At 42.1% G+C, this 27,367-nt stretch overlaps 1 protein-coding gene across 2 annotated transcripts; it reads left to right on the forward strand.

The window, feature by feature from the left end:
• Window positions 1-3,343: 3,343 nt before the first annotated feature.
• Window positions 3,344-26,569, forward strand: cep20 (centrosomal protein 20). 2 transcript variants are annotated; one of them, XM_070856726.1, is made up of 5 exons: window positions 3,344-3,418; window positions 15,694-15,891; window positions 21,120-21,204; window positions 23,606-23,742; window positions 24,143-26,569. In XM_070856726.1, the coding sequence occupies exons 1-5, from the start codon at window positions 3,391-3,393 to the stop codon at window positions 24,214-24,216; spliced, it is 522 nt and encodes a 173-aa protein (XP_070712827.1). In that variant the 5' UTR covers window positions 3,344-3,390; the 3' UTR covers window positions 24,217-26,569. The 2 variants fall into 2 exon arrangements, with proteins under 2 accessions (XP_070712827.1, XP_070712828.1); XM_070856727.1 differs by lacking the exons at window positions 23,606-23,742; window positions 24,143-26,569 and having other exon boundaries at window positions 21,120-21,208.
• The last annotated feature ends 798 nt before the right edge of the window (window positions 26,570-27,367 follow it).

The raw sequence follows: 27,367 nt of genomic DNA on the forward strand, positions 1-27,367 counted from the left end.
ATGCCAAAATTACTGTTTACGCTTCACTACCGTTTTTAGGCCTGCTTTTCGGCCTTTAATTTTGCACCATCGGTAAAAATCGGCATTGCACGAGGATTCGCAGCACAAAGCGGCAAATTTCGGAAACTTTAGTCTGGAGCCGATAGCACTGTAAGAGAGGCCTTGGGAGGGGGGGAAAAACAACAACAAAAAATTGCAAAAATAAGACATTCACAAAATATTCACAAAACCCTCACCTACTAAATAGCTGAAAATGAATAAAAAATTAAAAACTTTAACTTACCTTTTTTGCAGGTCTTCATATTTACTGCTGCTGGCAGGGCTGCACCGCAGGTTTGACCCTGTCGGTATACTGGGCACAGAATACAGGTCCTGAGAGAGCTAAAAATCGATTGCAAATGCTATTTGTGGTGTTGCACGTCAGCGCTCCTCTCCCCAGCGCTACGTGGAAGCGCCACCGCAAAAAGGTATCCTGAAGATCCTGCCGACCGGGTTTTAGCTGCAGAGGGTCAAATCGCAGTGAAAACCCGGTCGCAAAGTTGTCGAAATTCGAGCCTATTAAGTTTTATGTAACGTAATATAAATGTGCAATCAATTTTCAGAGATGTGTTAATAAAACAGATTTTGTTACAAGTTGTACCTTCGCAAAGGGTAACCCAAAAGTTAACTTATTTATTTCTTGCCATTTTGTAAATTATTTTTGATTCCCCTTTAGCTCTCCCCATGTTATGCACCATTTCCTGACTGAGAAGGCAGTCAGGTGACTTGTTTCAAAAGTCTCTGCTGGAACTGGTTTTCAATTGCTCGAAAGTGCCTGGTAATGCTACGGCTTGACGTGCCTTTCCTCCTTCATCTCCAGCTACCCAGCTTTAAGTTAAGAACCTGTTATTTAGCATCTTGTAGGTGACACTCTGTGGTGTATGCTCGTACTACAAGTTAGATCCTGTTGTTGGGCGTCTCAACCCTATTTTTGATTCCTATGGTGTTCTGTAGTGTAATCTATTAAAAAAATTATACATTTCCACGGGAACTTTTTTCTGAAGTAATACAAATGAGAAGATCTATGTCATCAAAAATGTCTTCCCTATAAGTCAGAAATTTATATTTGTAAAGTTCAAAACTATTAAAGATATCATAGAACATTCACTTCTTCTTGAAACAGTTTTTAATATGGTTTTAGAAAAAATTAGGATGAAGAAATTCACCTGAAGCTGAAACAAATTCAGTATTTCACAAATACTGGCGTAGAATCCTGTGTTAAGATTTGTATTCATATACTGAAAATTCTTTTGATACTTCCTCATAAATATAATGAAGTATCAACAGTTGAATATGAATCTCAAACAAATCTCTTCAGACTCTTTTTTATATAAATGTCTATGACTAAAATACTTTCTCTTCTTGCCTTGCTCCTGATTCAAGATGGAAAGAAAGACTTGCATTTATATAACATCTTTCAAGACCATCGGAAGTCCCAAAGTGCTTTATAGCCAATGAAGTACACTTTGAAGTGCCCAGAAGAGCCCAGGGCCTAGGGGCAGCACGGGCCTGCCCACACTGTGATATGTGCGCACACTAGGTCTGTGCAGCAGAGCTGGTCTCCAGTCGTTTTGGATAACCCTTGCCACTGGACCAAGGCCTCGCTCTGTCAAGCTCGTGTGGTGGCTGGTGTGCAACGGTCACCACACGTCAAAAAAATCCACCCACAGGCACCTTCCACCCTTCAAGATTTAGTTCGGGACCTGGAAAATTAGGTCCTTCATTGAAATACCTGTGAACTTTTTGGCGAGGAAGCAAATCATCCTCGACTCGAGAGGCCTATGATGATGATGACACTTTGAAGTGTAGTCACTGTTGTAATGTAGGAAACGCGGCAGCCAATTTGCACACAATAAGCTCCCAAAGCAGCAATGTGATAATGATCAGATAATCTGTTATGTTGATTGTTATGGAGTGTAATACAATGTCACTGAGTAATAAAGCAAGGGTTTGAACAAAACAAATCACCTTCACTGTATGTTGGTTTACTGTTTGTGGTAAAATAAATATTTTACTATATTGTGGCTGGAGATAAAAACTGCCAAACATATTTATTAAACAGTGTATGCCATGGTTGAGTAAAAAGAAGCAATGCTATTGCAGAATTATAGTAGAGGGTTAATTATATTCTTTGTAAAATAGAAATTAACAGTCATGTTAAACTGCAATAAACTGCACCAGAGCATTATCCTTTATGTAGCATTTGTTGGTGACCGTCCACTGAGTCTCTTTTTGGCCAATTTATCTCTCGCTGATGGCTTCAGACAGATGACTCAATTCTAACAAGATATGGTGAGAAGAAAAACATGAACAAGAACAACAACAGTTTGCATTTATAAGGTGCCATTAATGTAGAAAATTAGTCTCAATTTGATTGTGTATCAAAACAGGTTAAGCCATTTATGTGGGGATTCAGTAACTTCCACTGTGTTAGACAAGTCCTTAATCATTAATATTTGAAACTGCTGCATGGACTTGCCCTGATGGCTCAGTGAGTAAATGCACCGTGTGTCTAACCATACAGACAAAGAAGGTTGGCTTTGATTTGTACTGAATTTTAAAAATTTGTTCATGGGCTGTGGGTGTTGCTGGAAAGGCCAGTATTTATTTCCCATCCTAATTGCCCTCGAAAAGAGGGCAGTTAAGAGTCAACCACATTGCTGTGGGTCTGGAGTCACATATAGGCCAGACCAGGTAAGGATGGCAGATTTCCTGCCCTAAAGGACATTAGTGAGTCGGATGAATAAGCATATCTCAGTCAGATGGCAATGGGGATCATATAAGTATTTTAGTTTTATAAATCAAGTGCCCCTTTATAAAAGGTACACGAAAACTGACAAATAAACAAATTAAACTTTAGACATTAAGTGGTTCAAATTAAAATGTGGTTGCCGGGACTGATGATGCACTGCAATCCCTCCGTCTCGCGGAAGGCCGCGAGCGTACCAGTGGACATCACGTGCTCCATCTCCAGGGACACCCTGGCTCGAATGTAACCGATGGGGATATAACTGCCATACTGATGAGGGGGGGAAATTGTCCAGGACGCCAACTGATATCAATTGTCAAGGTTATGATTCCACAATCTTAAAAGGCACAATTGAACAAGCAAGTCTTTTGGCAGATGTTTTTTTTTAATCCCTATTAGAATCAATATTGCGACAGCAATCAGCTGTTCTTATATTCAGGACAATTTTGTTTTACTCCCAAGATCTCAGTCCCAAGACTTGGGGCGCGAGCCAACCGGCGGCCGTTACACGTTCCCATGGCAACCGCGTCCGCCAGGCGCCGAACATCCGGGCCTTTGAGGTGGTCACGTGTCAGGCTGGACTGCGGAGCGAGCGCGGGCAAATGGCGACCGTTAGTGAGCTGAAAGGCGGTAGGTGCGCTTGATTCAAACTGGGCTGGGGGAAGCGGGGGAGCGGCTGGGCTCGGCTCCCGCGGTGTATGTGTGGACAACTGCGGCACCGTTACGAGGCAGCGCTGGGGCTCGGCGGACGCCAGCTCATCGCTCGCTCGCTCTCTTGAGGCGGTTTGTCAATCGGCTTTATTCCGTCAAAACCTCGGCGGTGGCGGGTTGCACAGCCTGGCAACGGGGTCGTGTCGGGTGGTAGCGCTGGAGCCGCTAAAAGCGTTTGTTTCAACAACAACACAAATTATATTTATATAGCGCCTTTGACTAAGTAAAACGCCCCAAGGCTCTTTACAGGAGTGTTATCAGTCAATATTTGATACCGAGCCACTAAGGAGATACAAGGAGCTACTGGGACAGGTGATCAAAAGTTTGGTCAAAGAAATGGGTTATAAGGAGCATCCTAAAGGCGATAGAGAGGTTTAGGGAGGGAATTGTAAAGCTTACGGCTCAGGTAGCTGATGGCACAGCTGCTGACTGATGCGATATAAATCTGTTGCCAAGTTCATGGTCCACAGGGCTGTAGTAATACTTGCCCTCCTGTATGGCTCAGAAACATGTACAGTAGACACCTCAAGTCGCTGGAGAAATGCCACCAACGATGTCTCTGCAAAATCCTACAAATCCCCTGGGAGGACAGACGCACCAACGTTAGCGTCCTCGATCAGGCCAACATCCCCAGCATTGAAGCACTGACCACACTTGATCCGCTGGGCAGGCCACATAGTTTGCATGCCGCACATGAGACTCCCAAAGCAAGCGCTCCACTCTGAACTCCTTCACAGCAAACAAGCCAAAGGTGGGCAGAGGAAATGTTAGAAGGACACCCTCAAAGCCTCCCTGATGAAGTGCAACATCTCCACTGACACCTGGGAGTCCCTGGCCAAAGACCGTCCTAAGTGAAGGAAGTGTACCTGGGAGGGCGCTGAGCTCCTCGAGTCTCGTCGCAGGAGCATGCAAAAATCAAGTGCAGGCTGCGGAAAGAGTGTGCGGCAAACCAGTCCCACCCACCCCTTCCCTCTACGACTATCTGTCCCACCTGTGACAGAGACTGTGGTTCTTGTATTGGACTGTTCAGCCACCTAAGAACTCAGTTAAGAGTGGAAGCAAGTCTTCCTCGATTCTGAGGGACTGCCTATGATGATGATAGAACTCGCAGGTACGCAGGAGGTCAGAATTGGAGGAGCAGCGAGATCTCGCAGGGGTCTAAGGCTGGAGGAGGTTAAAGAGATAGGGAGGGATGAGGCCATGGAAGGATTTGAAAACCAGGATAAGAATTTAAAATCCAGGCATTGCCGGGAGCCAATGGTCACCACTCCAAGATTAGTGTCATGACACGAGACTCCCAAAGCAAACGCTCTACTCAGAACTCGCCCATGGCAAACGAGCCAAAGGCAGGCAGAGGAAATGTAACAAGGACACCCTCAAAGCCTCCCTGATAAAGTGCGACATCCCCACTGACACCTGGGAGTCCTTGGTCATAGACTGCCCTAAGTGGAGGAAGTGCATTCGGGAGGGCACTGAGCTCCTCGAGTATCGTCGCCGAGAGCATGCAGAAATCAAGTGCAGGCAGCGAAAGGAGCGTGCGGCAAATGAGGCTCCCTGCCCACCCTTTCCCTCAACGACTGTCTGTCCGACCTGTGACCAAGACTGTGGCTCTCGTATTGGACTGTACAGCCACCTAAGAACTGCTAAGAGTGGAAGCAAGTCTTCCTCGATTCCAAGGGACTGCCTATGATGATGATGAGTGTCACCTGAATCAGTACAATCAGTGTCGGGACTGGCAGAAAAATGGACCGAAAATGCACAGCGTCTCCAAAGAGAAAATATAGGTTTTATGAGGTTTTTGGTATATAATCATTCATGAGAACTGAATACTGAAAGATAAACAGCCATTTTAGTAAGGTTGGTGAAGAGACTGTCATCTTGCCAATTTTTTCCAACCAGTCATTTTTCTTTCCACCCCAAGATAATTAAGGAAGAGGTTGGCTGTTTGACCCATCCTACTTCATGCATCCAGAGTGATTGTAAAGCACCTCTCCTCTCCCTCTCCATTGTAATATTTCTTTGATTCCTGGGTATTTTTTGCCTCCACTACTCTATCTTGAAGTTTATTTCTCAGGTTAATTATTCCTTGGATGAAGAATTTAATGATAGCCGTCCTAAAATTACCTTTTACTAGTTTGAATCTGTGCCCCATGTTCTACTCATAATTTAAACTAATATTATGGGTTACTTTTTTCATTCCATTAACATTCTCGTATATCTCTAAGACCACCTCTTGGGTGTCTCCTTTCTAGGCTAAAAAGCCCAAGTTTCTCCAGTTTTTTCTCGTAACTCAGATTTGACACTCTATACTGTTTGAATGTCTTCCTAATTTCTGGGAAACCAGAGCTGGATGCACCATTCAAGGTGTAGTCTGACCAGAGCACTGTAAAGCTTGATCAGTATCTCTGACTGGTATACTAGTGTTTTGGCAATGCAGTTCAGCATTCTTACAAAAACAAAATACTGCGGATGCTGTAATCTGAAATAAAAATAGAAAATGCTGGAATTCTCAACGGGTCAAGTAGCATCTGTGGAGAGAAACAGAGTTGATGTTTCAGGTCTGTAACCCTTCGTCAGTTCAACATTCTATGATTTTGTTGATTGTTGCTCTGCATTGGTTTCTGAGTTAGTGATGAGCCGACAAAAACACCTTGGTGTCTTTCAGCTTTTGCTCGGGTATTTCTACACCACTCATGGAGTACGTATGTCATCTATTTTTCCATCTATGTGCAGCACTTTATACTCCTCTCTATTAAATTTTGTCTGCTATTTTTTGCCCAAACCATCAATTCTGTTGAAGGGCTATACATCGGAACTATCAATGGCCTGTGTTTTTTCTTTACAGATGCCGACTGCTATATATTGCATTTTCTGTTTTGATTTCAGAGTTCCATCATTTGCAGGGTTTTTTTTGCAAAATAGGTCACTTTAAAATCCACTTCTAAAACTCTGTTTCAGACATTGGTTCATGTTTTTCGGTTTCACCAACTTAATAAAATGAGGCATGCCTTCCAAACAATATTGTGCAGATGTGGTGGAATTAATTTGTCCCTGAAACCTTTGGGTTGTCACAACCCTTCATTTCTGTATCCTGCAGGATATAAAAGTGCACTTTCCTGGGAGAGGCACAAAAAAGAGACCCATAGCCAATTCACAGATTGTTCTCTGACTCTTATAGGGCAATCAGTAAATCCCAAGTGGCATCAAGTAGATATTGGTTATTACCAAAAAGCTTGCCTTCCGTTGGCTGTGATCTTAATGGTTTTCTGGAAATGCATTCCATGCCTTAGAATCATCGGCCCCAAGTTTCCACATGATTTGCTCCTGATTTTTAGGAGCAACTGGTGTAGAATGGAGTATCTTAGAAATCGGAATTCTCCACATTTAGTTTTCTGCAGTTCTAGTCAGGTACAACAGTTTCACTTTGGAACCGAATTTTTTTTTCAAAAGGGGGCGTGTCCGGCCACTGACGCCTGATTTCAAAGTTTCCACAGTGAAAACGTACTCCAAACTAACTTAGAATGGAGTAAGTGAAGATTTTTGTACACTTGAAAAAACCTTGTCTACACTTTAAAAAATCAGGCGCAGGTTACAAATTAGGCGCAGGGAACGAGGTGGGGGGAGGGGGAGGGGGGGGGAAGGGAAGTCATTACATTCTACAATAAATCCTTAGTTATACTTATACAAATATTATACAAATAAATCCAACCTGAATAAAAATTTATAAGCAAAGAAAAGATTAAATAAACCATGTTCCTACCTGTGTGAAAGTGCTTCAGGCAGGCCTTTCAGGCAGCGGTGTGGCGTCAGTGTCTCGACGGCAGCGGCAGCAAGCAGCCTTCGAGCTGAGCTGCAGTGCTTGAGGCAGGGGTGTGACGTCAATGTCTCGTCTCGACGGCAGCGGCAGGCAGCAAGCAGCCTTCGAGCTGAGCTGCGGTGCTTGAGGCAGGCCTTCATTCCCCGCGAAGATGCAGCACCCGGACGGACTTGAGGCCATTCGACCATGGGATTGCAGCGGCGTCAGTGGCTGGCCGGGAGCCGAAGAAAGAACAGCAGCAGCCTTCGAGTTGTGAGGGGGACTGACTGAGGCCATTCGGCCATGGATTGCAGCGGCGTCAGTGGCTGGTCGGGAGCCGAAGAAAGAACAGCAGCAGCCTTCGAGCTGTGAGGGGGACTGACTGAGGCCATTTGGACAGGGAGAGGCAGCCACATCGACATCTTTATATTTAAATTTGCAGAATGGGTGCACCACATATTATGCAATGGTTTGCTTCCTCATGCAAGAAATTCTTTGTTCTTGGTGGAAGTTGATCCATTGCAAAGTTGAATTGGCACTTTTATTTCTCCAAACACCTTCTTAATTTGCAGGCACCGGTTCTGCAAGTTTAGCAGTGAAAAGCTGAACTCACTGATTTCAGCAGGTGATTTATTCAGCAGTGCTGCTAAAAGCACTCCCTCACACACAGAAATATCAAGAAAATTAAAATACAAGCCTTTGCAGGGGTCCAAGAAACAAATCTTCACTTTTTCTGCAGTACTTTTAAAAATGGCCGAGTCCCAATGTTTACTTCAGACTGCGCGAACGCGCAGGGTTGCCGGCACCAAGAAGCCTCATTTCAATTGTACCCGCCCCCTCCTACTTACAAAATCGGCGCGAGTGGTAGGCTCCGCCCCCTGTGCGCCGCGCCAAGCAGACATCGAGCCCTAAGGAGCTCGAGAATACTGCACTTTTTTTCCGGCGCTGTTTTCATGGAAACTTGGAGCCATAGAAACTTACAGCACAGATGGAGGCCATTTGGCTTGTCGTGCCTGTGCTGGCTCTTTAAAAGAGCTGTCATGTTTAGTCCCACATACCCTGTAAGTTCCTCAAGGACCTGTCCAACACCCTTTTAAAATTATTTATGGAATCAGCTTTCATCACCTTTTTATGTAAAGCGTTCCAGATCCTGACAACTCAGTGAAAACATTTCTCCTTCTCTCCCCTCTCTTTCTTTTGCCAGTGACTTTAAATCTATGACCTCCAGTTATTGACCCATTTGTTGGAGGGAATACATTTTCTCTATCTACTCTATCAAAACCTCTCATCTTGACAACCTCTGTTAGGTCACCTCTTAACATCCTGTGTTCCAAGTAAAACAGTCCGAACTTTTCCAACCTCTCCACATACCTGGTACCATCCTGGTAAACCTCCTCTGTATCATTATTCCTCTATTTATAAACTCAAATAACCCATCTGTTTTTTTTTTTAACCACCTTATCAACTTGCTGTGCCACCTTTAAGGATTTGTGTATATGGACACCAAGGTCTTTCTGCTCATCTACATTTTGCAAAATCGTGCCATTTATAGTATACTGTCTTTCCATATTAGTCCAACCAAAGTGCCTCACTGCACACTTCTCCGCAGTGAACTCCATCTGCATGCTTCTGCCCATTTCACCATTCTGTCTCATCCTAAAGCTTATAACTATCCTCATCGCAGTCTACTACTTTGCCAAGTTTTGTATCATCTGCAAACTTTACATTGCTGCTCCCTGCACCCGAGTCTAGGCCATTTATAACAGTTGAGAAAAGAGTAATGGACCCATCTGAAAACCATCCATCCACCTGTCACTGAGCCAATTTTGTATCCATAATCACCACTGTTCTCTTAATGCCTGAGACTTCCATCTTCTTAATAAGCCTCCTGTGTGGCACTTTGTCGAATGCCTTCCAAAAGTCCATATAACATCTACCTTGATCAACCTTCTTTTGGAAGGACTGCAAGGAATCAGCCCTCCAGAATGCCTTTCCAAAGGTCAATCCCCCTCTGTTTTTAAAAAAAAAACTTCATCAAACAATCTATCCATCTGTATGTTATCAATGCCCTTTAATTTAAGGGAAGGAGCAGTGTGGCGGCCTGCGAGCACCATCGGAGCAGGCCGGGGAGTGGAAGAAGCAGTGTGGCGGCATAGCACTCCGGGAAGCAGCACGGGTTGGAGCAGGAGAGCAACGGCAGTGAAGAGGGCGACTGGATTAGATGTCACCAAGATCCAGGTCGTTGGTTGGAGCGTGGGCAGGAGCAACGAGGTCGGGGCGAAGGAGCGGTGAGAGGTTGTAGAGGGACGTGATCGGGGCCAAGGAGAGGGATGAGTTCGGGGCCCAGAAGAGGCGAGGGCCCAGGGGCATCACGGGCCAGCTCACACTGCGATATGTGTGCGCACTAGGTCCGTGCAGCAGAGCTGGTCTCCAGTCGTCTTGGTTAATCCTTGCCACTCCAAGACCTAGCTCTGTCATGCCCATGTGGTGGCTGGTGTGCAATGGCCACCACACGTTAAAAAAATCCACGCACAGGCATCTTCCACCCTTCAAGATTTAGTTCGGGACTTGGAATATTAGGTCCTTCATTGAAACACATGAACTTTTTGGCGTGGAAGCAAGTCATCCTCGACTCGAGGGACTGCATATGATGATGATGATCAATGCCCTTTAATTTAAAGCCCTGAAATAGATCCTTCTCCAGCGAATCCAAACCCAATGCACAAAGTCTTTCTTCCTAGCTACGTAGGCCAGGGATAAGAACCTTTCTTGAGATTGGGGGGGAACCAAAGGGTATACAATGCTCCAGATGAGGGCTCAACTAAGCATTTTTTAAAAACCCTATTGTGTGGCCCTAGTTTTATAATGAACAATCTGGCAATATACCCAGGATGCTGTTCACTTTGGCCACAGCCACCTAACAGCTTGACCCTTTAGGGAATGGTCAATAACCACTCCCAAGTATCAGTTTTTTTTTCCTGTCTCTTTTAACTTGCACCCACCCTCAATACTCTATCACTGAATTCTATACACCTTATCTATATTAAAGGCCATCTGCCAATCTCAAACTCACTTCCCCAATTTACCTGATTCAGTTGTAATTTATTTCCTTCTAGGGTTCTGACTCTACTGCACAATTTCATATCATTTGTGAATTTGATGACTATTATCTATTCCCTGCTCTAGATCCTTAATAAACATGAGGGGACCCAGCACAGATTTCCTGGGACACCCCACTAGTTACCAGACCCAATTGGAACTCGACCCCATTTAAAATCATCCGATGGCCCTTTTGCAATCCATCTCAAAATATCCCCCTAGATACCATGGGCTAGACTTTCCCGAGAACCCCTCAATGCCCGATTGCCCGCCCAGAAAAACCGCTAACGTTTGGTAAGTAATGCCAGCGAGAAAATGGATCTTGCACCATTATTGCCGGTTTTCTCGGCAGTTCAGGGGAAACTAAGTAAACGGGCGGTTTTTAAAAATTTAGTCCGAGACTTGCGGTTAGGTCTAGGGAGGGGGGAAAACTTTAAAAAAAAAATGTCACTAAAAAAATAATAAGTTAAAAACCATTCCCAAGATAGTTTTACACTTAATCACCGTTTTATAATTTAAAAAAAAGAACCTTTAACTTGCCTTTCTTTGCAGAGTACTCACCTACAACCCTGTTTAAGCAGCTTTCACAGGGCGGTTCCGTCGGCGATCATCGGATGGGCTTCCGTTGAGGCCAAACTTATGCCATGCCGATTTTCTCGGCGGTGCACGTCGGTGGTTTGGTCTCGTCGAGCGTTTTCAGACTTGGGCGATAACATTGAAAAACAAAAGGGGAAACTTTCACCGGGCGGAAAAACAGCTGTACCGCCGAGAACCCGCCGAAAATGAAAGGAAAGTTTAGCCCCATGAGAATTAATTTTAGCACCCATTTCTTTGTATGGCACTTTATGAAAATCTTTTTGGAAAAACATTTGAATTTCCCTGATTTACCATTCTAGCTAATTCGTCAAAAAACTAGATCAGGTTTGTCAAACATGACTCTACTTTCCAAAATCATGTTGAGTATCCCATATCGAGCCCCAGTGTTCTAGATGATCATTAATAGTTTCCCTAATGATGCATTCCATTCCCAGCACGGAGGTTAAACTCACTGATTTTAAACCTTTTTAAAAATAAGGGCATCATATGCACCTTCCGTCAATCGTCTGGTGTTTGGTTCTCTGCGTACTTCGGAAAATAATTACTTGGGACATCACCAACAACCTCAGCTATTTCCTTCAGTACCCTAGGATAAATTCCATCTTGAGTTCCTTCAATTTAACGTACACCATTTCCCTTGAGATGTATAAACAATCCACTTGAGTATTAATCTTACACGCTATACAAGGCGTAGCACCAATCCACTCAGTTAAAAACAGAAACTACGTATCCCTCACTCTTCTGCCATGCCCTTGTCATCTACAATTCTTCCAGAATCACCCTGCAATGTTCCATTTGTTCTCTAACTGACTCTGACTCCAAACATAAGCAAAAAGCAATTTCTCACTATTTGGCTATGTTAACTATCTTCCTTTCTAGATTCATTTTAGCTTGTCTAATAATTCTTTTTGTTAACACTAACTTTTTAAGTCCTGTTTCCTGTCCAAAAGATTATTGTTTCTTTAAGTCTTGAAATATCTTTTCTTGAGTGTAAGTTGCCAAGTCCCATAAAGCCATTGAAACTTCCTGCCATCATACTTTTCTCCTCTTATGGATATAGAAGGCTTCATGTGCTTTCAGGATTTTCTTTTTAAATGTTGTCATTTCCTTTGCCTGTTACAGTAATCCTCACTCAGCTCCATCTCCCATTTGACCACCTCTAGGTCTCTCTTCATTTCTTCAAATTGAGCCTTTTGAAAATAAGTCACCAGCATACTATTATCTCTAAACATGCTGCAGACCAGTATTTAAAATCTTATAATGGAGTGTACCAAATCAGCAAGATGCTTCCTCAGCTCTGTCACTAATCAACTGAGGTTCATTACTAAACATGCAAGTCTAAGGTATCCTCTCCAGTACTGGTCTTCACATGCTGAATTAAGAAGCGTCCATTGAATGCATCCATATTTCTGACAAACTCCAGTTGAAGCCAAAGTGTTTCTCTACTATTTTCCCACTTACAGTATCCCTTGCTCTACCACTTTCATTCCTCTCTTAACAAGGATGACGATTCTACATCCCAACATACCTATCCTTTCTAAAAATGTATATTGAGGTACATGAAATTCAGACCCTATCAGTTCAGTGTTTACAGTTGCAGTGCACAGCTGCAGTTCTGTTAATGTAACATTTCTAGTGTTTGTCTAGTAGCACTTAAAATCCCTCGATACTTTGGTGTAATTTTGTCCCCTTACTCCATTCTTTTGCGATGGTCCAACTGAACCTCTGCTCCATATGAGATCATGGTTAGACCACATTTGGGAGTAATGTGTACAGTTCTGGCTACCATATTACAAAAAGGATATAGAGGCACTGGAGAGGGTGGAGAAGATTGAAAAGGATGATACCAGATGACCTAATCGAGGCCTTTAAAATTATAAAAGGTTTTGATGGAGTAGACACAGAATGTTTCCACTTGTGAGGGAGAGCAAAACTAGAGGCCATCAATATAAGATAGTCACCAAGAAATCAAATACGAATTCAGAAGAAACTCCTTTACCCAGAGTGGTGAGAATGTGGAACTTGCTACCACAGGGAGTAATTATGGCGAATGGTGTAGATGTATTTAAGGGGAAGCTAGATAAGCATATGAGGGAGAGGGAATAGAGGGTTATGCTGAAAGAGTTAGATGAGGAAAGACAGGAAGAGGCTCAAGTAGAGCATAAACGCTGGCATGGACTGGTTGGGCCGAATGGCCTGTTTCTGTGCCGTATATCCTATGTAATATTGACAGTAAAAAGCTTCATACCTTCCTGATTACACTGATGACCAGCTGCTTGGAGATGTTAAGCATGCGCAGGCGTGGTCTGAAGGCTTGTTTTCATTTGAGAATCTGCATTTACTCTGCTCAGAAACTTTGCCTGATGGCTTTGACAGATTACAGCGAATATAGCAGCAGATATACTGGAATTCTTGCATTATTGTAATGTAGAAAGCAGTGATGCAAGATGTATGCACAGGTGCATTGAGAGACACCTTCTGGTACTTCTTCATGTACAATGTTGAATAAAAGAAACATTTGGCAATTCTGTGGTATGACAAGTTTATACATCCCTGGATAACCATTTTAAAAAAGCTATGGTTCCTCGTATTGTTATAATCAAATTGGAACTGTGACAAAAATGAATGCTGATTTTGCCATTATGGTGACGGCAGAGAACCAAAGGGTGAGATGGTGCTGAATTCATGACCTTTTCTCTTCTGGTTTGAAATTGATAGTATTTTTAATGTTTCTTTTATTATGCATTCTATATGAAGAAATTGGTCCCAGGAAGTGTCGCTTAATGCATTTATGCTGTATATCTCGCATTACTGCTTTCAACTTTTCACCAATCCAGTGTACCTGCAGCTGAACTGCCAATTTTGCCTTTGATGTGAAACTATCTTTGTTTAGGGTAGCATAACCCGGTCCAAAGGCTGCATCATATACTTTTCTGAACTTTAAACAAAAATAGCTGGTCTTTAGAGAGAGTGCTGAGTAAAACTGTAATCATGCATTTAAGTGCACATATGTAGAGCTTGGCTTTCACCTGACTTGAGTAGAGTGATATAATTTGGTGCTGTTTACTTACTTTTTAAAAAGTAGGTACTAATCTTAAATGGTAGCTGCAGCATTATATCATGAACCACCACTGCCATTGGCCCACTCTTTATACAAGATAATTTAAATATCCTACGTTCTATGCGTTCTGCATATCGCTTAAGAAGCACAAAGGTTTTAAGATATAAAACTATTGGTCAGACTGTAAAATTCAAGTTTTTTCTCAGCATCATCATCATAGGCAGTCCCTCGAAATCAGGGAAGACTTGTTTCCACTCTCAGTGAGTTCTCAGGTGGCTGTACAGTCCAATTGGGATTTACAGTCTCTAGCAGGTGGGGCAGACAGTAGTTGAAGGAAAGGCTGGTTGGGGAGACTGGTTTGCCACACGCTCCTTCCGCTCTCTGTGCTTGGTTTCTGCATGCTCTCGGTGACAAGATTCGAGGTGCTCGGCGCCCTCCTGGATGCTCTTCCTCCACTTTAGGCGGTCTTGGGCCAGAGATTCCCAGGTGCCGGTGGAAATGTTACACTTTATCAAGGAGGCTTTGAGGGTGTCCTTGAAGCGTTTCCTCTGCCCACCTGGGGCTCGCTTGCTGTGTAGGAGTTCCAAGTAGAGCACTTGCTTGGGCTGGTCGAGTGTGATCTCTCACTGTTAATATTACTGTACATTTGTAATTTATTTCTTGCAGATCTTTTAAACATAATGTAAATATGCTCGAGCCCTTGTCAGAATTGGCCAATCAGGGTGTGCAGGTTGTTTGTCACCCTGCCAAATCCACTGAAAGCATGATGTACTGTTATATAATTGTTTGTTTTATCGGAAGTAACACTGTTAATCACAGTTAGAAAGGTAAATGGTATGTTGACCTTCATTGTAAGAGGATTTGAGTACAGGAGCAAGGATGTCTTACTACAGTTATATAGGGTCTTGGTGAGACCACACCTGGAATATTGTGTGTAGTTTTGGCCTACTTACCTAAGAAAGGATATACGTGCCATAGGGGGAGTGCAGCGAAGGTTCTTGGGATGGCAGGACTGTCGTATGAGAAGAGATTGGGTCGACTAGGCCTGTATTCACTAGAGTTTAGAAGAATGAGAGGGCATCTCATTGAAACATAGTAAATACTGACAGGGTTGGATAAACTAGATGCAGGGAGGATGTTTCACCTGGCTGGGAAGTCTAGAACAAGGGGTCACAGTCTCAGGATACGGGGTAGGAAATTTAGGACCGAGATGAGGAGAAATGTTTTCATTCAGATGGTGGTGAACCTGTGGAATTCTCTACCACAGAAGGCTGTGGAGGCCAAGTCACTGAATATATTTAAGAAGGAGATAGGTAGATTTCTAGACACAAAAGGGGTATGGGGAAAAAGTGGGAATATGGTGTTGAGATGGCGGTGCAGGCTCGAAGGGCCAAATGGCCTACCACTGCTTCTGTGTTTCTAGAAATGAAAAGGACAATTTTAAATCGGTCAATCTCACTGCCAGTTATTTTAAGGAAGGCAGCAGATGTGTGTTGATCTTTAATTTGAATAATTCTGTTTAATGTTTTAATTTTCCTGATGCATCATTTGTGAATACACCTATTAGTCCATTAATTGTGTTACCATAAATTTGCAGGCATTTGAAATGTCAATCTTTTAAAATCCTCTTTTGGTTTTCAGTTCTGAAAGAGACCTTAGAAAAGAGAGGTGTCTTGGGCCAACTGAAAGCCCGAATTCGAGCAGAGGTTTTTAGTGCCCTTGATGATCAGAGTGAGCCACGGCCACCACTCTCCCATGAAAATCTTCTTATTAATGAACTTATCCGTGAATATCTTGAGTTTAATAAATACAAATATACAGCATCAGTACTGACAGCAGGTATGTACAGCCAGTGTTGAATGATGGATATTTTTTTAGCTTTTACACATATGAAAGTATGAAAAATAAAATTGTCCTGTGAAAATGTACTTTTTTTTAATGCATGTTTACAGGCACTCTCCAGTGATCAGCATTTGTAGTAACCTGTATATTAAACTGATCCAATCGCAGTAAAAGTTTGCAGCTCAAAAGGCTGCTGATCGGCTTCAATCTAATACTGTGCAGATCATTCTCTGCTGGCAACACATGAGTAATGCAGACATAAGAACATAAGAAATAGGAGCAGGAGTCAGCCACCAGGCCACTCGAGCCTGCTCCGCCATTTAGCAAGAACATGGCTGTCTGATCATGGTCTCAGCTCCACTTCCCTGCCCGCTCCCCATAACCCTTTATTCCCTTATCGCTCAAAAATCTGTCTATCTCCGCCTTAAATATATTCAATGACCCTGGCTCTACAGCTCTCTGGGGCAGAGAATTCCATATATTTACAACCCTCAGAAGAAATTCTTCCGCATCTCAGTTTTAAATGGGCAGCCCCTTATTTGGAGACTATGTCCTCTAGTTTTAGTTTCCCCCATGAGTGGAAATATCATCTCTGCATCCACCTCGTCGAGCACCCTCATTATCTTCTATGTTTCAATACGATCAACCTCATTCTTCTGAACTCCAATGAGTATAGGCCCAACCTACTCAACCTATCTTCATAAGTCAAAGCCCTCATTTCTGGAATGAACCGAGTGAACCTTCTCTGAACAGCCTCCAATGCAAGTATATCCTTAAATACAGAGACCAAAACTATATGCAGTACTCTAGGTGTGGCCTCACCAATACCCTGTACAGTTGTAGCAGGACTTCTCTGCTTTTATACTGTATCCCACTTGCAGTAAAGGCCAACATTCCATTTGCCTATCTGATTACTTGCTATACCTGCATACTAGCTTTTGTGTTTCATGCACAAGGACCCCCAGGTCCCTCTGTACTGCAGCACTTTGCAATTTTTCTCCATTTAAATTATAATTTGCTTTTCTATTATTCCTGCCAAACTGGATAACCTCACATTTTCCCATATTATACTCCAACTGCCAAATTTTTGCCCACTGACTTAGCCTGTCTATATCCCTTTGCAGATTTTTTGTGTCCTCAATTTGCTTTCCCACCCATCTTTGTATCATCAGCAAACTTGGCTACATTACACTCGGTCCCTTCATCCAAGTCATTAATATAGATTGTAAATAGTTGAGGCCCTTGCACCGATCCCTGTGGCACCCCACTGGTTACTGTTTGCCAACTGGAAAATGACCCATTTATCCCGACTCTTTGTTTTCTGTTAGTTAGCTAATCCTCTATCCATGCTAATATATTACCCCCAACCCCGTGAACTTTTATCTTGTGCAGTAACCTTTTATGTGGCACCTTATCGAATGCTTTCTGGAAATCCAAATACACCACATCCACTGGTTCCCCCTTATCCACGCTGCTCGTTACAAACTCAAAGAACTCCAGCAAATTTGTCAAACAGGATTGATTGAATTATGCTTTTGCAAATGTCCTGCTACTGCTTTCTTAATAATGGACGCCAGCATTTTCCCAACGATGGATGTTAGGCTAACTGGTCTATAGTTTCCTGCTTTTTGTCTGCCTCCTTTTTTAAATAGGGTCGTTACATTTGTGGTTTTCCAATCCGCTGGGACCGTCCCAGAATCCAGGGAACTTTGGTAGATTACAACCAATGCATCCACTATCTCTGCAGCCACTTCTTTTAAGACCCTAGGATGTAAGCCATCAGGTCCAGGGGACTTTTCCACCTCAAATATTTAATATGCACTGTGCATTCTATTTCTTGCTGTTGTAACTTGATTATATAGTTCGTGTAATGTATTTTTAACCACATGTGTGATGGGGGATATTTAACTTCGAGTCAACAAGTAAAATCAAATGTCCTATCCCTTTTTTAAGCTTCCACTTGTCCAGTAGTCATTCAGGGGTCAAGTTTCGGCCTGAGTTGCTCCTATTTTTTTGGAGCATCTAGATTTGAATGGAGTATCTTAGAAATTGCAATTCGCGGCACTTAGTTTGCTCCAGTTCTAGTGAGTATGAACAGTTTCATCTTAGAACAGATTTTCTTTTTCAAAAGGGGCGTGTCCAGCCACTTACGCCTGTTTTGCAAGTTTAGGCAGCGAAAACTTACTCAAACCTAACTTAGAATGGAGTAAGTGTAGATTTTTGTACGCTCAGAAAAACTTTGCCTACACTTAGGAATCAGGCGTAAGGAAGCGAGATGCGGAGAGGAGTTTACAAACATGAAACACATCACTTTTACAAATAAAGAGCCATCAATAATAATAAATGATAAATAAATCAACCAATAAATCAATCATAAATTTTTTTTAATTTAAAAATTAATAAATAAAAACTTAGTTTCTACTCACTGCAGCATCAGGAGCCCTCCAACAGCGTGCTGGGATGCCCCCCCCCCCCCCCAGTGTGTGTCTGTCTCTGTCAGTGTCTCTTTCTCTCTGTCTGTCTCTCTCTCTCTGTGTCTGTCTCTCTCTCTCTCTCTCTCTCTCTCTCTCTGTCTGTCAGTGTCTGTCTCTCTCTGTCAGTGTCTCTGAGTGTCAGTGTCTCTGTGTTTCTGACAACAGGGGAGGGGGGGAGGCGGGAGAGAGCCGGAGGGAGCGGGAGCTGAAGAGAAGGGAGGTCCAGTCCTATCTTCGCCGCCCCGGTGAGCCCATTCGGCCAGGGCGAGGGGCGGCATGCTTCGAGCCCCTCCCACACAGCCTCGGGGGGCCTGGAGCTACAGCACATGCGTGCTCACTCTAGCGCGCATGTGCAGTGGTCCCGGCACTGTTTTCAGCGCCGGGACCGGGCTCCGCCCCCCACTGCTTGTGCTGCGCTGCGCCAAGGGCCTGGAACGTTCCAGCAGTGGGGAGAATACCAAGGTAAGTTTTAGGCGTGGTTTTGAGCGCGGAAATCAGGTGTGGCTCGCGGGGCTGCACCGTTCTAGGCGCGGCCCGAAACTTGACCCCTCTGTGTACAATATTCATTAAAAAATATTGGGCACTTTAATTACCAAAAACTCCAGTAATTCACATATGGAAGATCCAAATATACTTGCAGTATTGGAAAGATTACTTTTAAAAAAAAAAACCCGACTAGTCTGATGGCTCACTTGTCCTGTGTTCATAGCCATACAAACTCTGTTCGATTCCTGATCTATGCTAAATTAGTTAATCTAAGCAGAGCAGCAGTGTGCATACTGCAATTAATATCACTGAGCTGGGAGAAGGAAAGTCAGCCAAGTAGCTTAACAGGTGAGGATAGGTCAGGACTAGGCTGTGACTATTCCTGTATTATTTCACACATGAAAACTGTGACTTGGGCTAAGTACTGGAGAGCTGCCAGTACCTATGGAACTGTACTCTAATATGAGTCAGCACCATCAGGAAAAAGAGGAAGGAAGAATGCTACAAGTTAGGTGATTTATGTCTTTAAATGCTGATAGCACAATTATAGTTGAGTGTTTTTTTTACTTCAACCAATCTTAAGAGCCATTCCCTGAACAGTTAGTGCATAACTGGAAAACATTCCTGCTGGAAACTATCTATCTGTTTTCTTGAATCTTTGTATAATATGTCACCTCAACTTAAAACAAATATTTGGCTTTTCAGTAAACTTGAAAATGAGTAACTTCTTGTTTGGTCTCTTCCTTTTTAAAACGGACTTGGAGATCGACATGTATATTCGAGTCCCAGTATTTGTTTCATTGCCATTCCCTGGGGTATTACTGTACGATACATGCAAGGGCAACGTTTGGGGACTCTCAATTGCTGCTAGTTTCCATTATCCCGTAGGAAATTTATTTTGACCGATTTTTGGAGTTTCACCCAAATATAATTGTTTGTAGTAAAAACTTACAACTGGGGTACAGTAGTGTAGTGGTTATGTTATATATACCCAGAAGCTTACACTAATAATATGCATGAGTTCAAATCCCATCATGCCAATTTGTGAATTTGAATTCCTCTTTTAAAATCTGGTATTTAAAGTATCAGTAAAAGTGACCGTGAAGCTGTCAGATTGTATAAGCTAACTGATTCATTGATGTCCTTTAGGGAAGGAAACCTTACTCGGGCAAAATGTGGGCAGCCCATCACCAACTTCTTAGGGTAACTAGGATTGGGCAATAAGTGTCAGCCTTGCCAGCGACACCTGCATCATGAAAATTAATTTTATTTTAAAATGTAAGCATGCCAAGGTAATCAACAGTCAGCGTACCCCGATTTGAATAAAGCCCCGACACACATACCTGACTATGTGAAATTGTCTTCTCAGAATCTGGGTGAGAAGAGCTGGATGCAGATCTCCTGCATCTGTTGAAATCTGTTACCGTGTAACCTGGGACTGGCATGTCTACTGACAGTAACCGTGAGTTGTGGCCTGAAACTTGGCTTGAACTCCTTGCTTCAATGTTGACCTATTGGAATGGTGCTGTGGAATAGCTAAGAGAGTCATCCTCCTTGCTACCACCTCCTGCGGGAGTTGGGCTGCCCTGCAACTTGTCTGCAAACTCTTATCTGTACATTGAGTTTCCTTTCCCTTCACTATTGCCTGTTTTAGTTTCCATTCCTCATTCCTTCAACCACGGTAAAGGGTGCTAATGGATTGAAATTTTCTGAGGCTTTCCAAAAGATTTTCGTGTTTAATTGTTCTCCTTCCTTTAAATGTCACTTGCACCCAATTTTTGGCTGTCGACATCATTGTGCTTCCTGCACCTGTCTAAATCTGCATCTGAAGTTACGCATAATTATGATAAGATGACCCCAGACAATATGGTGCAAACTGTACACTTTCATTTAAGTCTGTCCAAAACCTGTATTTAACTACTTGGTTGAATAGCAGTCGTATCACAAAATGTCCTTCAGTAATGTAACTTCAAGAAAACAGTGTTTATCCATACCCTAGAAAATAAAAATGTAGTTTAAAGTATATTAAGAAATGATGACCCAATCACGTCTATGTAACATTTCATTTGGCTTTTTACTATAAACTATTAGAATGTTTTACAGAAAAAACATTTTTTTAACTCCAAAGAATATTAAGTACTCATAATTACTTAGATTTGCATAAACTAGAAATAAAATAATGTCTCATTTGTTGCTTCTGATTAGATCAAGATTTGCATTATATATTGTCATTATAGAGGTTTCACAGTAAACTTTTCCACACAGAGGCTGGCCAACCTGAGGTACCCTTAGACAGACAGTTTCTAGTGAATGAGCTGAATGTAGTTGAAGATTCAAGCACAAAAACTGTGTAAGCAATTCCTAAAGTTTTTTTAAAACTAAAAATAGCAATATAGCAATGGGTTGTATGTTTTATTTCTTGCTTTTGATTTTGAACAGTATGTCCAAATGTTCTAAAATATGTAACTTTTTACAGAGATCCAGTAATGTCAATATCACTTTGTTATCTGAACTAAGGGATGAAAGAATAGATGCTTTAAAACTGGTGAGGTATTTTGAAATGGAACAGACCCTACCCTGAAATACTAATTTAACTTAATGGCCCCAAGTTTCCACATGATTTGCTCCTGATTTTTAGGAGCAACTGGTGTAGAACGGAGTATCTTAGAAATCGGAATTCTCGACATTTAGTTTGCTCCAGTTCTAGTCAGTTAGAACAGTTTCACTTTGGAACAGAATTTTTTTTTCAAAAGGGGGTGTGTCCGGCCACTTACGCCTGATTTCAAAGTTTCGTGAGTGAAAACTTACTCCAAACGAACTTAGAATGGAGTAAGTGAAGATTTTTGTACGCTCGAAAAAACCTTGTCTACACTTTAGAAAATCAGGCGTAGGTTACAAATTAGGCATAGGGAACGAGGTGGGGGGGGGGGAGGGAGGGGTAGGGAAGTCATTAAATTCTACAATCAATCCTTAGTTATACTTATACAAATATTATACAAATAAATCCAACCTGAATAAAAATTTATAAGCAAAGAAAAGATTAAATAAACCATGTTCCTACCTGTGTGAAATAGCATCAGCCTTCGAGCTGCTGTGCTTCAGGCAGGCCTTTCATGTTGGAGACAGGCAGGGGTTGTGGCGTCAGTGTCTCGACGGCAGCGGCAGCAAGCTTCGAGCTGAGCTGCAGTGCTTGAGGCAGGCCTTCATTCTCTTCGTGGCTGGCCACGAAGAAGCAGCGACCGGATGGACCAGAGTCCATTCGGCCATGAGATATCAGCGGCGTCAGTGGCTGGCCGGCAGCCGAAGAATCAGCGGACCGATGTGAGGCCATTCGGCCATGAGATAGCAGCGGCGTCAGTGGCTGGCCGGCAGCCTAAGAATCAACGCAGGACACACGCAGCTCATTAAGGTTCTTGAGGCCATTCGGCCACGCTTTAGGGGCGGCGTCAGTGGCTGGCCGGCAGCCAAAGAATCAGCAGCGGATGGACGTGAGGCCATTCGGCCATAGGATATCAGCGGCGTCAGTGGTTGGCGGGCAGCCGAAGAATCAACACCTGACACACGCAGCTCTTTATGGTGCTTCAGGCCATTTGGCCACGCTTTAGGGGTGGCGTCAGTGGCTCGATGGCAGCCGAAGATACAGCAGCAGCCTTCGAGCTGTGAGGGGGACTGAGGCCATTTGGACAGGGAGAGGCAGCCACATCGACAGTTTTATATTTAAATTTGCAGAATGGGTGCTGCATTGTCGACACCACGTATTATTGCAAAGTTGAATTGGCACTCTTATTTCTCCAAACACACAGTCCTTAATTTGCATGCACCAATGCAGCACCGGTTCTGCAAGTTTAGCAGTGAAAAGCTGAACTCACTGATTTCAGCAGGTGATTTATTCAGCAGTGCTGCTAAAAGTACTCCCTCACACACAGAAATATCAAAAAAAATTAAATTACAAGCCTTTGCAGGGGTCCAAGAAACAAATCTTCACATTTTCTGCAGTATTTTAAAAAATGGGCGAGTGCCAATGTTTGTGTGAGACTGCGCGTGCGCGCATGCTCCAACGTGCACGCGCAGAGTTGCCGGCACCACGAAGGCTAATTTAAATTGTACCCGCCCCCTGCTACTTAGAAAATCGGCGCGAGTGTTAGGCTCCGCCCCCTGCTGCGAAGAGCGCGCCGCGCCAAGCAAACATTGAGCTCCAAGGAGCTCGAGAATATCGGACTTTTTTTTAGGCGCAGTTTTCAGCGCGAGAAACAGGCGCCCAGCTCAGAGGTGCGCCGTTTTCGCCGCTGGACGAAACTTGGGGCCAATAAATTTATCGAGACAATTATTGTCAATATGTGGAATTTATTCATGCAATTTGAAAACTGTGTACGATGAGATAAAATACATGCCAGCATTTGATACAAGTCTAAATTAACCTTTTATCAGAAATAAAGACAAGGAGAATTGGCTACTGTGGCAGTTAGAAATCTGTTCAAAAATTTGTCTAGTGATGTTCTCAACACACCTTTTGGATGCAGAAACATTATTTGGATGTTGGAGAACATCTTGGAAGATTTTCTATACAGTAACCATTCAACCTTCTGCATAGATTTGTTAAATTAAAATACTGCTCAAGAGCTCATTTTTATAGTGTATTCAGTATTTTAATTACTGATTTAAATGTTAATTTATTGCATTTGAAACATCAAAATATCATTAAAGTACTAATTTTTAACCTGTGATTTTAAAATATTTTTGTCTGCTTTAAGGCCTCTACTATATGGAATTCTCGCTCACTTTGTAAATGAAAGCAAAGAGGATGGAGCAAAAGCTCTGATCAAAGCTGCATCTATGCCTAACATAAAGAAATTAACTTTAAGGCAACCAAATGAGAAACGCAGTCCAGGTAGGCCATTTAAAATTGAACTGGGCGAAGCTGGGAATATGTTGCAAAGTGGAAGATTTATCAGTGCTCTGTAACTTAATTCTAAGACTCAAGATTACACATCACATTTTGTTGCAAAGATGTATAAAGATAAAACAAACGAAACACCCAATTAAACACTTGCTAACTAAGAATCACTTTTGAAATGTATTTATATCTTCAATTTTTCTGTTATTGTAATATGGTTGAGAGTGCCCATCAACAGTTATATATTGAATTCTCTGCCATGGGTTAAACTTCCAGTAATTACAATGCTTCAGATTGTACTTTTTATCTTGTCACTCCTACCCTTAACCATATCCATTTTCCTCCTTTAGTTTTGTGGAGGCAGTTTTGTTAAGTGTAGATTTTTTTTTTTCAGGTGACTTGCCTGAATCTGGTAGATTAGCAGGAAGAAGCTTTGAAGACCACTTTGTTCTCCGAGGTGGACATTGATTACATTTGACTATCTTTTACCAGTTTGTTATCCAACATCTTGCAGTTTTGTTAGCTGTAAAGGTAAATGGATAGCCTGCTACAAAGCAGTAATGCAATTTGGTGCCCTGTTCAACCTCTTTTTTTTTTTGGTTTCTCCGAAAATTGAGATTATATGCAGCTTTATTTGGAAGATCCAAAATTTGACTATCTACTAGTAATGAGAACGACATCGGGTCACTATGGAATAACATGCTCTCATTCTGCAAGCAAATCCATGAAATAATCACTTGACTGAAGATTTTTAATGAGGTGATGTGCCTGTTATTCCTTTTGTGTCTGAGGCTGCATTGTTATAATTATTTTTAACACCCTATTTTTACATTAAACAAGTTTACTCCTGTTTTTCTATAATAAAAGCTAAGCAAACAATTTGGCTGTAACAGATGACATTGACCAAGTTATGTTGTAATTTGAAATATTAAACAAATATTCTTAATGGTATCGAGGGCTAGTAGTCAGTGCTTATTTTTTACAAAGTGGTTTAGTTCTTCATTTCTCTCTCTTAATTAAGTTATTGCTGTTCAGCAGTCTATTTTAAGTCAGTCAACTTTTGGGGTTATGAGCAATGAGCCCATACATACAATTGAATCAGTTAAACATGGCAAACTTGGATGTGCATTGATGCCACCAACTCCATAACTACACAATTAAATTATTAGAAAATGTTTGTACTATTTTTAATATCCATATTTATTGGAAAATGTTTTCTACATAATAAATTTGACTGTCTGCTGTTTCAATATTTATTAACTTTTTTTTTTAAAACAACAAATTTTCTGCACTATTCAGTAGTTGAGGGGAAGGGCAGACCAAGCTATTAGGGGGTCTGGAGACTGTTTAACAACGTTAAAGACACTATACAAATGCAAGTTGTTGTAGATATCTATTAAGGACTAACGGTTACTACAGTATTAATTTCCTGCTAAGGTTATGGAATCAAATTGTTAACCCACTTCCTGCTACTTAGTGGCACAGTACTTTATTACATGAACAAACTACAGACCCTCATGGTGGTTCAGTACCATAAAGAACATTATGGTGGGTGTAATCTTGCAACTTAGTATTTCCATTTTTGGTTCACTGCCTATTGTCTCAAGCCAGGGTGCAACATGAACAAGTATGTTGAGGGCAACCAGCCTCTATACAGTCATACTGTCATAAAGTTTGGAGAAACATACAGTATAACTATTGAGACTTGGATGGACAAAGCACAGAACAAGGCCTAAATCCTGTGGAAAGGTGCCTCGGAATTGGGGAAGAGAGAAAATATAAGAGAGTAATCTCGTCACTGTACACAATACAGTGGGAAGATATTGTCTGTTTATTGTTTCTAATGAAATGGAACATGTAATTTAAAAATACTTTAATGGCTTTGCTAGAAATAGCTGAACATTTATAATATATGCTTACAATGTTGATTAGCAATCAGGAAATCTGCATCCTCCACCCCCCAATATCAGTCTTGTTAATGTAGTGTTTCTTCATAACTGATTCTACACGATGCAATATCAATAACTTCTCACAAATCCGGGCTCAAGGGTATCCTTGTTTGCCTGGTTCTCTTTGATTAGATGACCCTTCCCATTGTTGCCAAAAAGAATAAGGAAAGCCTAATCCTCATGGCATTACATTAGCTGTAGTAATCTAACCTTCCCATCCTTGAGACCTGACCACCTCCCTACCAGATAAAACACGGAATTTTTTGGATCTCTGCCCACAATCAATCTGAGACTGGCACCTGGCTATTGAGCAAGGACAGATTGATAGCTCAAGGATTGTCTCTTCAGGTGGTTCAGATTTTTGACGTGTATAACCATAAGTGATTATAGTTCACTTTAATTGTCGCTGGGACAAGAGTACCATTTAGCTTTTGATGTGGCACAGATGTATAATATTTGTAGCAGTAATCTGAACTCTAGCCACATAAAGCTCAGAATGTTTAATCTATATCCGAATTCTTGCCCAAGATGGTATAGTGGCAATATCGAGAACCACTGATGCAGAATGCACGACATTGGTCAGCTTTTGTTAGTTTAGATATCCGGTTCCAAAAGTCACCCAAACATTGTGTAGATTTTGCTGCTGAGATGTTCAGTTTGGCAGAGTGTGCATTGTTCGAATTCCCTTCTGGTTAAGATTTAGCCCCTTGCGTCCTCCGAGACACTGCAATGGTAAACGGCACCACGATTTTGTGCTTCACTTATGTGAGAATTAACTGTTTAAAAGCATTTATATAACTTTTATTTTTGAAATGGATGAATGCAGGAGACTTTGCCTATTTAAATACATTAAAAACAATGGCTTAAGAGCTGTTTTCTGTATTGTGTGATGATTTGGATCATATGTAAATTCCTTTTGAATGGTTTTTTGCTAAGAAATGTATAATTTTTAACTGAATAAAATAATTTTGTTGGATTTTCAAATTTGCAACATCTAAAAGTAGGCGGTAAATGTTATAAACTCCTCTTCTAAAACGGCCCACTACTCCAGGATAATCCTGAAGAGCAAAGATAAACCACATCTTTTTATCTTCACTGCACAGTGTCTCTTTAAACCTCTCCTTTGCTCACTCTACTCTCACCTTCAACAACAAAGTTTGAAGAGCTCATGAATTCTTTTTCATTAAGATTGAGACCATTCTGTTCAGTTGCCTCTGCTGCCCCGCTACCCTAGCCCTGATCCCATATTTTCTTTAGTTTCTCTCCCCTCGTGCTCTCTCTGATATCCTATCCACAAGACCCACTTCCTGTTCCCTTAACTCCATCCCCACTAAACTGCTGAACAACTTCTGCTCCTGGCCCCGATGCTAACTGACATTGTAAATGGTTCCCTCTCCTCAAGATCTGTCCCCTCCATTTCAAAACCACCGTCATTGCCCCCTCCTCAAAAAATCCATCCTCATCTCCAACCTCCCTTTCCTCTTAAGTCCTTGAACATGTTGCCTCCCAAATCCATGCTCATCTTTCCTGTAATTTCATGTTTGAATCTCTCCAATCAGGGATTCACCCCTGCCATAGCACCAAAATGGCATTAAAGCCACAAATGATATCCCCTGTGACTGGGACCAAAGTGCTCTATCCTTCCTCGTCCTCCTCAACCTCTCCCAAGT

This window comes from Pristiophorus japonicus, chromosome 15 (genome assembly GCF_044704955.1).
Source record: "Pristiophorus japonicus isolate sPriJap1 chromosome 15, sPriJap1.hap1, whole genome shotgun sequence".
NCBI lineage: Eukaryota > Metazoa > Chordata > Chondrichthyes > Pristiophoridae > Pristiophorus > Pristiophorus japonicus.

What these genes read in the sequence shown, in the direction of transcription:
- cep20 (XM_070856726.1), top strand. Translation starts at nt 3,391, where the DNA reads ATGGCGACCGTTAGTGAGCTGAAAGGCG. An exon ending in AGCATCAGTACTGACAGCAG is followed by an intron (nt 15,892 to 21,119) that starts GTATGTACAGCC and finishes TTTTCCACACAG; the next exon opens with AGGCTGGCCAACCTGAGGTA. An exon ending in GATTCAAGCACAAAAACTGT is followed by an intron (nt 21,205 to 23,605) that starts GTAAGCAATTCC and finishes GTCTGCTTTAAG; the next exon opens with GCCTCTACTATATGGAATTC.